We start from the raw sequence: 11700 nt of genomic DNA, 5'->3' as shown, positions 1-11700 counted from the left end.
TAGTTAATACCATATTATTTTGTTTGCTTAGAAGATCCAAACTGCAACTTTATTAAGCATTGTTAAGAAAGATGATGGTCATGCTATGTTTAATTCATTACCAATATATTATAAATTCCCCATAGAATTATCAGCATTGATATTAATAAGAATTTTTAAATCACCAATATTGAATTCTTATTCTGATTATCAATTTGTAAAGAATGGATTTAATGAATTTTATAAAATTATATTCATGGACCAAAATTGGAATTTTACAAATATTAAATTGTTAAAAATTATTGAAAAATTTAATCAAGTAGATAATTTATTCATAATTAATCATATGAACTGTGATGATGATAATAACAAAAGGACATTCTTTTTGGTGAATAGGATGAAGAATTATTTATGTTCAAGTTTGGGTTATGAATTGATTTGGTTAATTTATGAATATGAAAAGAAGAAAAATAGAAACAAGGGTAATAATAGGGATAAGATAAATTGGGAAATATTTGGGGTGAATGATTCAAATCATGATTTTATAAATTATATTAAAAGTAATGAATCAATATTTATATAGATCTTCTACATAATATACACAATACACTTTAGTCAATCCACTCTGAATTCAATTTAAATTCAAACGGCTTACAATCCGAAAGGATTGCGTGAAGTTAGATTATCGCTACTCTTCTTTTTAGGAAATACTTTTGGGATGTATTAGAACCAAAGGCGGTCCTTTTTATAGAAGTAAAATATCTTATGTAAACTAAATACTCTAGACTTGAACTAGGGGGGTGGGGAGGTGGGGGGAATTGAACCATATTTATATTTGTTCAGTTAAGCTCCATACAACATTTTCATTGGATAAACTACAAGCTTAACGACAGCAGAGAATTAAGTACAGTGGTCAAGTATACTTATGAATCGCAACATGGTCGTAACAATGATTTTATAAACTATTCTATCAAAAAGTAATGAATCAATATTTATATAGATCTTCTACATAATATACACAGTGCACTCTAATCTATCCACTCTGAATTCAATTTCTTATTAAAAACAAACGGTTTACTAACCACTACGCCTACCACCAATACCACCAACGTAATCAATAACTTCACTCTATCAAACCCTTGACTCAAGAAATCAAATGATCCACTAGGTTGGAGTATACTACAATATTGCACCCCGGTTCCATAATAACAAACTTCAATACTAGATTCATAATGGGTTGACTTCACCAATATCTTCCCATGATTTAAATCATGATTTTATAAACTACTATATCATAAATCAATATTTATATAGATCTTATATAATATACAAACTAATCTAATCTATCCACTCTGAATTCAATTTCTTATTAAACACAAACGGTTTACTAATCACCACGCCTACCACCAATACCACCAACGTAATCAATAACTTCACCCTATCAAACCCCTGAGACAAGAAATCAAATGATCCACTAGGTTGGAGTATACTACAATATTGCACCCCGGTTCCATAATAACAAACGACAATACTTGATTCATAATGGGTTGGTTTTATTAATATCTTCCCACCTGTGTCTAGTTGTTGTTTATGATTCAAAGTCTGATAATTATTCTTAGCAACGATAGGATCATACGCCGTCATCCTATAATCATTCTGGAAATCCTCAGCTGTAAGATGTCGATCATCAATCCTGCGGGAATTTAGGATATATTTTGGTATTTCTACCAAATTCCCGCTTTCGGTTATGGCGAGGATTGATTTTGTCGTGATGCCATGAATGGATTGGGTGGAGGTGAGGGAGAGGATACGTTCTGGATATATGAATGATTTTGAACTGATGGTGCCGATCTTGGTGGTGGTGTTTAGATTTGAGGTGGAGGAAGTGGAAGAAGGGTTGGAGGAGTGGAATAAGTCGACGACGGTGATTCGTTGTTCGAGTTTTGGGGATTTGGTGAAATAGGTATATATTATCCAATTATCATCCATGATGATTTTGATTGATTCGGGGTCGATGATGAGATTGGGGTCATGGGAATAGGTGTGTAATAAATTCCCGGTGATTCCATCGAGGAGATATAATTTCAAGACGGTGGATTGCTGGGTTAATATTGATATAAGATTTGGATTTAAATATTTGTATAATACCGTTTTGTCGACTAATGGAATCCCCAACGAGGCTGTGGTTGATTCCGAAGGGATTTTGGCAACGGCAATTATCTTTTCATTCTCATTATCAAATCCGAATTTCCATGTTTGTCGTGATAACACTTGTTTAGCGGGGATGATTTGTCCTATAATTTCATGATCAGACACTTGGGTAGTGAAAAACGCATCTTCATTAATAGCTCTAGGTAATAAATATTTATTATTCTTCGTTCTTAAAGCAAACCCATCTCCTTGAACATTGACAACTTCAACATATTGATTATTATTAGGTATCCGTTGAACAACCTCTCCATTATGACTATTCACCACAAGAACATACGAATCAAAAATAACAAGAATGTCTTCCTCTTCAGCTTCTTTCCCAACCAGGTTTAAAGAAATGAAATTATCATTAATATGTTCCGAAACCCAAAATACTTCTCCATTACTCGATTTAATCGCCACTAATTGTTTATGATCCTCATCGAAAAATATAATCAATTTATCAAATCCAAATTCATTAATTTTAGCCCCTTGATTAACTAATGAGGGTTTGGCTAATGAGACTATAAATCTCCCTAATTCAACCAAGTGTCTCCTGACTCGATGGATCCAATTTGTGAATATGAATCCAGTATCAGCTTCTTGTAAAATCAGTTGAACTTCATGTATGGTACTTTCTAAATCTGGTTGATTGATTATTATATATGAATTGGTTTTCGACAGATATTGATGATTAGCAGGTTTGATCTTTTTGAATAAATTCCCATCAAATAAACTATGTAATTCCCCGAAAAGACTAGAATTTAATGAAAGTAAATATAATTCATTGTTTTCAGTGGTAAGGAAATCATGTTGGAATTGTTTATCGGTTTTGATATTGAATTTTCGAATACTATTAACATCTTTGGTGATTAATAAATCAGTTAAATCATAGATTGATCTTGTACCTATCATATCGGAAATAATTATGAAATCATTTAATGAAGAACTTAATAAATCAATTTTGGAATTTCTTTTAATGGGGATTTCTTCAACTAATTCAACTTTGTTGTTGTTTTTGATGGTAATGATTTTAATTGAATCAATTAATATTGAATATAAATAATTTTCATCAATAACTATTAAATTCTTATATGCATCATTTTCTATCCTATCAAATGATTTCTTTTTATCATTAAATCTAAATAATTGATCATTTTCAGATACAATTATCCCGGATTTAAATTGTTTAATTGAACCACCACCAACTGAAATTTCTGTATCTACAATCACTTTTTTCTGGGTTGATAATTTCTTCAATCTCGAATCATTGATGATTAAATACGTATATCCATTTCTCATCCCATCTACTCTAAGGAATTGAACATCTTCTTGACATTCAATCTTGCTGATTGATCCAGTCTCATGGTCAATATAAGAGAGCCCCCCATGTGAATCAACAACAAACATCCCATGCTTATCATCCGCCAATTGAATTGGCTCATTTTCTAATTCAATCACCTTTAATCTACCCGTCATACCATCAATTTGATAGATTTCTGATTGTTGTCCATCATATACATAAACTTTCGTATCCGAAGAAATATATTCAAGTCCACTGGTATGATTTCCAAAATTATCCAAATCAATCTTCCAATTAATCGAATTACTCCCCTTGACATCAATCCCAACTAATTGATTCCCAATAATGGTTCGACCTATGATTATATCATTATTGATTAATTGAATCTGGGATAATTGTCGATATATATAATTGATGGTTTCTTTATTGGAAAATGCGTCATCTAATAAAACTGCATGAGCAATTGATATGAATAGTAGAACTACCGACCAATTATGAAACCTCATTGTGTTTTATCTGCTAGTTAAAATAAATAACTGGTGTGAATGACGAAGGGGGATGGGATTTGGAAATTCAATTTTGGTTGTAAAAAAAAAACACTGGAAATCGATGTCGCATGGGAGGATGAACTGGAGGGACATTTAGAATTTGACGACATTCAATATCCTGCATATTATGATTTTCATATGGTTGCGCTGATACGGTAAGGGGGTCACTTATCATCTGGTTTAGTGGAGTTGCTAATTTCTTGCCACTTCTCTTTCTTCTTCATCTAACAAGTATATCTTAGTTAGTTGTCACCTACTGGATTCAATTATATTTAATAAATACGTCTCCGGACAAAATAAGCATTTTCTAACTGTACGAGCCCAAGACAAAATTAAGAAAGATGCATTCTCGTGATTGGTTCCTAGTCTTTATAGGATTCTTTAGTATGTATTAAACTAAATTCGCAAGACTTAAATAATTCCCATTCGTCGCCATTAATAAGTTCAATTCTAACTAACATATATCATAGTTCCACCAATTCCAGTATTAATCAAAATGGGATTCTGGTCTCCTGAATTTTGGATTAATATTCTCTTGTTTATATTAGGTTATTTCCCAGGGTTATTACATTGTTATTATATAATTCTGATTCATCCATATCAAGAACAATATATTTCACTTGGAGGCGTTGGACAAGAAAGAGGTTCTGATTATGGTGCAACTAATTGAGTTACAAAGGTGTGGTTTTAAGAATACGGTAGAGTGTTACCCGGATTTAAAATATCTACCAACAATAATCCATCAACAAAAATTAAAAAAAAAATTTTGATTTTGATATTCTTTGTTTCTCTTTTGATTTACTTGGAAGATTATATCATCAATTATATAAAGTTTATATATAAATAAACATCTGGAAATACGAACAGTCAACTATTATTGTAAGCAAGTGCGAGAAAAGCACGCATAAACTTAAGTTGTCCGATACTGGTATGTTAACACCTACCAATCTATCTAGATCCATCGGTTCAATGTGTCACTATGCGAAGACCAAATCATCATCATATTTATAACAAAAGTTAATCATTACAGGATGAAAAGTTCGGCACCGAATGTTATTCTAATCTTTTCGATATTGAAAATTGTGTCTATTGGATTTGTTTTATCTCGTTCTGAGATGAGATGTTTTGTTCTATTGATCTTTTTCACTTTGACTTTTTGGGATGGATTCTTCTGAGGAAAGAGGCAGTTTTTGTCTTTTGATTCATTTGGAGGCATTCCATTGCTCGAAGATTGTTGGAAGATTAGTTCCTGGTATGTCAAGAATAAATTGATTTCTTTATCATGAAGTCTATCTTTTTTGAACTCGTTCTGAGTTTGAGTTTTAGATTAGGCTTCGCGTTTTAGAGTTGATTTATTTATACTAGGTTTTTCAAATATGTTTGAACCATCCGATTAACTATATGCTAATAGAGTCAGTGAGCTTATTCTTTATTGAATGGAACTTCTGACCGTATCTATGAATATGTACATTCTATCTAACTATATCATAACTGTTGTTGAACAGCTTTTGTAATCATTTCTTCCTCTGTCTCTGCTGTTGTCGTTGATCTTCCTCCACCTTGTTTCCAGAGCCATAACGCTTCAATTGCATAGTTCCGAACCGAGAGATTCTTTGTCTTTGATTCATCTGATGCTTCAGTAATACTCTCTATAATTCTTAATTGTTCAACTATATCCCACATCATATTCTCGAAATTATTTGCCATTTCTTGTAAATTTTCATTGAAATATTTATCTTCCGGATCATCTTTATTCTGACTGGCTGGACTATAATGATGTTTTCCAAGTTTATGCAATATCCTACCCAAAGTTTGTATACTGATACATCTTTGTCCCGGAAGAGTGGATCTCGATAAATGAGCTAATTCAGCCAAGGTATATCCTGCCAATTGGGGATTTTCTGAATGATGATGAAGTCCCAAGAATGTAGGTATTGATTTATCTTTAGATTCTTCATCTCGTTCATCTATCAATTCAACCAAATTACCTTGAAAATCAAATCTCATATCTGATATCGATTCATAAGTGGTTATGGTTTGTTTCGGCATGGGAGTAGTCATCCATGAAAGTTTTTCAGTTTCTTTAGGAAGATCGGGATAATATTTCTCATGAAGTTTGTCATAGAATTCTGGGTCGTTTATATCTAAGTCATCTTGAGGTTTTGGTTTTGGGAAATGGACATTGAATTCTTCTTCTTCTGGTTCTTGGTTTAATTGATATTCTTCTGGTGCAACTTCTTCATCTTCATTGGTTGGTAAGTTTGGAATCATCTCGCGAATATCAGTTACATCTTCCCAACCATTTGGATCCAATACCACACCTTCATCCAAATCCTCATAATTCACAGTTTTGACGTTTTTATCAAACGAAACTGATTTCTTTGACTTATCCTTCTTGGGCTCTTCTTGGTTCCCAATGTCATCGGCAAATGAAACAGAACTTATTCCTAATGCCTTTTCAACATCTTCCTTATCAAGCTGAGATAAATCGGACAATCCCTGAGGAGTCCTAATGGCACCAATCCATCCATTATACCCTTCTGCATGTTCATGATGATCATGTCCACATCCATCCCCATGTTCATCTTTATCCTCGTGTTTCTTTTCTCTTTTCTCGGTACGTTTTAATAAACTCTTGATCAAATTTGGATCTAATCCAGATAATAATTCTTCACGTTCTTTGATTATTTCATCTTCGGACATTTTTGACAACCTGTCTAGATTCTCTTGATGGATCTTTTCTGCTTCTGATTTAGGAGGAGGGGTTGGTGTTGGGTTTGGGTTGGGTGGTTCTTGATTGGATGATTGTAGTTGGCGTTGTTTCCATTTTGATATTCTCTTCTGTTTGAGTTTTGCAAGTTGGGGGAAACCTGATGGATTCGGTGGTGCTGTTGGAGCACTTGGTGGTTGTGGGGTATCTATTTCATGTTCTATAATTTCGAAATCCATTATGATTTGGGGGGATAGTCCTTCGTGGGAAGAGAAGAGGTTCTAGAAGCCATAAAAATCAAAACCCTTCGCAATTTTTTCTTTTTCTACTGCAAAAGTTGCAGTTCGTTAATTGACTGCAAAAAATTTTAATTATGAAGAGATTCAACTACAAGGGCATTGGTATGAGAGAAAGATGTCTATTAGGATGTACTTGCATTCACTATTGAACATCTTCAGAACTAACAGATGTTTCTTGTTTTCCTAAATATCTTGGAGGGTAACAATCCCCATCGTCAATCTTTCTATTAATGAATTCTCTGAATTTATCATTGACAACATCAGAATAATATTCGTATTGCCTTAATAACTCATCCGGTTTCGATCTTACAGCTTCATTATCATTAATTTTAAGTGTCCCATCACGTCTCAGTCGGAAACAAAGTGGAATATCAATATACGGTACTATTAACACGAAGAAAGCAAGCCTCAATCTTAGATAACTGTACCAATCATCACTTTTTCCATGATTTCTATTTCCGTTTAGAATCAAATTCATCCAATTCTTCTTTATGCCCATATCGAATGGTCTCTCTTGTACATTATATTCGACTATGTATCGCATATCCCCCTTCTTGACATTTACGAACCTCCTTCCTGTTTCTATTCTAGTTGGAGGTCGCACCAGAGAATCAACCCCTCCACGAGATTTCCAATGATTATACCTTTTGCTTTGTCCCAATGCAAGATCATCAAGAGTGGTCATATTGAAACATATATATCTATAATGTGCAATTGACAATGTTGTAATCATAATGATCCAAAACCCACTCATAAATAACAAGACAATAAAATTATGATCAATTTCACCACGTGATATACTAGCTCTGGTATACATTGCCGTGAACACCAATATAATGATAAAATAACTCAAGAACCAAAACATATATTTAATAAAAACCAAATAATTTGCTTGACCTAATGGATATCCAATCCAAATACAATAATGATCAAATTTAAGAACATTATATCCAACATGTTTCAGAAAGAAACTTCGTTCAATCTTGATTGATTTGGAATGGGAACAATAATAGGGATATCCCAGTTCATCACAGAAGAATAAATCAGGAAGGGGGATCAATTCATCATTTTCTGGCTCATTATATATATTCAACGGAGGGAAACTTGGTGCCTTTCCCGGTCCAATTATAAACACTAATGCCCAATAAAGTAATGTGTTGAAGTTAGATATACCCAATAAACACCATAGTGTAACTGCTATCCTCTTTGAATCGTGTCGATAGATTTCTTTATATCCCAAGGCATAGCCACATGCAAAATCTAAATAACCTAATCCTATGATTATAAGTATAGGAACAATTTGCTGTAGCAAATGATTCTTGAACAACGGAGAATCTAGAACCATATGATCAATATAGTATCCATATGAGGGTTTTCTTCTGATGTCGATATGTCTTTTGATTTAGTATGGATGGTTGAACGGCTGAGTAGGCAATAGTTGCTTCGTTTTAGGAAATTTATTAAACGACGTAATTGCACGGTCGTGTACATTTGACCAAAATTGCAACTGGATGCAAATTAATTACGCTAACAGTAATTAAGTCTGTTACTATTAATTTAAGTAGTAATATAATTTCCATTCCCCGGCTGAGTTGGGTTTCTTAAGAAGAATGTAGACAACATCAAAGATGGGTTTCTGTGAAAATATAGTCGATAAATTGTGAAACTTCAAGTTTTGTACAAAAAATTGCAATTTTATTTAAGAATAAATATCAGATTCTTATTGCTCATCAATACTTCAGAATCCAAAACAAAGCAAACTAAACACATATCTTAAAGATTTACAGATTATTCAAGAGATTCACAGGTCATTCAATCCTATGCTGCATGTGTAAAGCCTATAAAAGTGTGCCACATAAAAATGGAATCACGTGATATCATGCGGCTCATTTTCTTTCGTGCACAATATCTCTTCAATATAAAATTTCCAGTTTGACAGATTATGGAATTCATATTACAAATCACATTCAAGAATAAATAGCTTTTGGTAGAAGAAACAAATAATACTTATAGACAACATGTTAGAAATCATAGACGGTAAGTTATCCCTCAACAATTCCAATAGTATGAACATCATTACTAACAAATCATGGATAGACGATGATGCATTGAAAGATATGTGTCCCATCTGTAAAACAGATAAATATTTATCTCCAAATATGAACTTCCTAATCAACCCTGAATGTTATCATAAAATATGTGAATCATGTGTTGATAGAATATTTGCACTTGGACCAGCACCATATCCGTATGCCAAATGTGGAAAGATCTTACGTAAGAATAAATTTAAAGAACAGATATTTGATGATTTAAGAATTGAGAAGGAGATTGATATTAGAAGAAAAGTTGGGAATATATATAATAAAACAGAAGAAGATTTTCCTGATTTGAAAGAATATAATAAATATCTTGAAAATATTGAAGACATTGTATTTAAATTGAACAATGGGGTAGATGTTGAAGAAACAGAAGCTGAATTGGCTAAATATGAACAAGAACATAAATTAGAAATCTTGGAGAAGAATATGCGAGAATCACAAAAGAATGCCGATTTATCGAAATATCAAGAAGCTATGGAACGATTAAAACAAGAGAAATTAAGAATTCAGAAACAAATGGAAATTGAAGATATGGCATATCAACGAGAACAACAACAGGAATTGTTGGATAAGATGACCACGTCGTCAGCTAGTAGTGATGAATTGATAAAACAACAACAAAGTAATATGTTAAAGAGATCTTCACTTCGGAGAAAACAACTTCAACAAATTAATAATCAATTGGATCAACAATTTAGTAACACCAATCCATTCCAGAAACATGTTAAAGATTTAGAGAATGAATATAAAACACCCTTCACTCCCTTTAAGGGCGACCGTGATCTTAATAAGAAATATGAGATGTTGCCTATACCCAATACAGTTGATGAGATTATGGATATAGAAAATCATATTAAAGATAGTTATTATGATCCATTTATGAACCTGTTGGCCAAGAATAAAGAGTATTTGGCCTCTGGGTGGAGATTACATACGGTGATTGAAAGAGCACTAGACGAAGCATTTATTGGATTGGGATGTATTATTGAAAAGGAAAAGAAAACGACGACTGTATAGCATGAAGTAGTTGCATATAACTTATTTATATATTAATGTACAGATCTTATAATTCTATAAATTTGGCTTCGGGATGATAATATACAGGGCAAGACCAATAAGAACGTTTAACATCATCCCAAACACTTTTGTCATCACTAGACTTTAATGTTGATTCAGGGACTGTGACTTGAATGAACTTACAGTCTAAACCATAATTCTTCAAATCAATCTCTACTAATTGTTTATAGACCTCATAAACAACTTGTCTATCTGCACCTAACCCATTGAAAAATGAAAACACCCCATATGGTTTCAATAGCCCTACAATATAATCAAATAACTCTAACATATCCAGATAATGTTCTGAAAAAGTATCATAATAAATCCCATTAAAGAATACATTTCCCTGTGATAACAATTCATCCAATTTATCCTGCCATCTTCCTTCCAATATGACAACATTGGGTTTTTCATACCATCCGTCATCTCTCAATTTCTTCAAAACATCAGGATGTGCTTCACATATATAATGTTTCGTAGGCTTTTGTTGTTGGATCATGGTATCGATGATACCCATACCAAAACCGATGTTTAAGATATTGATTTCGGAATCGAGTTCGTCTTCGTCGATCTTGGCACCTTTGAAGAGGGAATCACATCCGAGTTTCATAAGATCGGTTTCCCATTCCATCATGACTCCATCTTTTCTTCCTTTGGTTATGAGTGCTCCATCAACATATTCGAGTTTTGTGTTGAGGTATGATTCTTGGTTTTGAGAAGGGGCATCTGGAGCATCGTCGATTTCGTCGTCAGCTTTGGCAGGTGCTTCTTCTTTAGCTTCGGCTTCTGCTTCTGGAGCTTCTTCCTTCACCAACTCAGGAACATTTTCAAATTCTTCATGATTTAAATCATCCGTATCTTCAATTACCTCCATATCAAACTCACTCACTTTTCTCAACAATAATTCCGCCCTAACACCAGCTTCCACGATCTGACTATATATCCTTCCGAAATCTTTTAAGTTCCGTTTAAGCAATACACAACCAGGAGTATCATTATTCACATCAGTAAAACACCAACCAGCACCATATTCGAATAAAACTTCAACCATCTTGGATACAATTTCCAATTCCTCAGGACTGGAATCAGTAGGCACATGGGTACAGATAAGATGTAATGGAGTAGTGGTTGTTTCTGATTCAGTTTCGATATTGTTGGTGTAGTTGTACGCTTCTTCAACAGTATATGTTGCTGGGATCCCATTGGAAAGATAATGTTTCAATTGGACGATATATGATTCGTTAATTGGTCTTTGCGGGAATTTACATAAGTCGTGCAAGTCAGACATCTTTCGAGAAATGTATATATCCTGGATGAAGGCCCTTGATTGGAAGGAATAGAATCGTTGAAGAAAGCGAAGTTGGTTACCGATACTCATCGAGAATGTCGTGGAAAAAATCGGCCACATAAATATTATGCGACATTGGTTGCAAAAAATCAAGAACAATGGTGGAAATTGTCTATCATGAAACCAAGCGAGACAGGGGGATGGTGCCATCACAAGAGAACAAAG

The 11700-nt window shown here is 33.4% G+C and overlaps 5 protein-coding genes across 5 annotated transcripts; 1 reads left to right on the top strand and 4 right to left on the bottom strand. All coding sequences in view use genetic code 12, as the record gives it.

The window, feature by feature from the left end:
* Window positions 1–1317: 1317 nt before the first annotated feature.
* J8A68_004997 (uncharacterized protein) lies at window positions 1318–3978 on the bottom strand (the record flags this gene model as incomplete). Its single annotated transcript, XM_049409016.1, has 1 exon — window positions 1318–3978. The coding sequence occupies one exon, from the start codon at window positions 3976–3978 to the stop codon at window positions 1318–1320; it is 2661 nt and encodes an 886-aa protein (XP_049261771.1).
* Window positions 3979–5505: 1527 nt separating this feature from the next.
* On the bottom strand, window positions 5506–6969 carry J8A68_004996 (uncharacterized protein; the record flags this gene model as incomplete). Its single annotated transcript, XM_049409015.1, has 1 exon — window positions 5506–6969. One exon carries the CDS (start codon window positions 6967–6969, stop codon window positions 5506–5508), a length of 1464 nt encoding a protein of 487 aa, XP_049261770.1.
* Window positions 6970–7171: 202 nt separating this feature from the next.
* On the bottom strand, window positions 7172–8374 carry J8A68_004995 (palmitoyltransferase; the record flags this gene model as incomplete). Its single annotated transcript, XM_049409014.1, has 1 exon — window positions 7172–8374. The coding sequence occupies one exon, from the start codon at window positions 8372–8374 to the stop codon at window positions 7172–7174; it is 1203 nt and encodes a 400-aa protein (XP_049261769.1).
* A 673-nt stretch (window positions 8375–9047) lies between these two features.
* On the top strand, window positions 9048–10145 carry TFB3 (TFIIH/NER complex subunit; the record flags this gene model as incomplete). Its single annotated transcript, XM_049409013.1, has 1 exon — window positions 9048–10145. One exon carries the CDS (start codon window positions 9048–9050, stop codon window positions 10143–10145), a length of 1098 nt encoding a protein of 365 aa, XP_049261768.1.
* A 46-nt stretch (window positions 10146–10191) lies between these two features.
* RMT2 (protein-arginine N5-methyltransferase) lies at window positions 10192–11475 on the bottom strand (the record flags this gene model as incomplete). The annotated part of the gene is made up of 1 exon (XM_049409012.1): window positions 10192–11475. One exon carries the CDS (start codon window positions 11473–11475, stop codon window positions 10192–10194), a length of 1284 nt encoding a protein of 427 aa, XP_049261767.1.
* Window positions 11476–11700: the final 225 nt, after the last annotated feature.

This window comes from Hemisphaericaspora subhashii (genome assembly GCF_019202705.1).
Source record: "Hemisphaericaspora subhashii strain CBS 10753 chromosome Unknown scaffold31, whole genome shotgun sequence".
Classification (NCBI taxonomy): Eukaryota; Fungi; Ascomycota; class Pichiomycetes; order Serinales; family Debaryomycetaceae; genus Hemisphaericaspora; species Hemisphaericaspora subhashii.
This window is presented reverse-complemented; position numbering and strand designations above follow the sequence as displayed.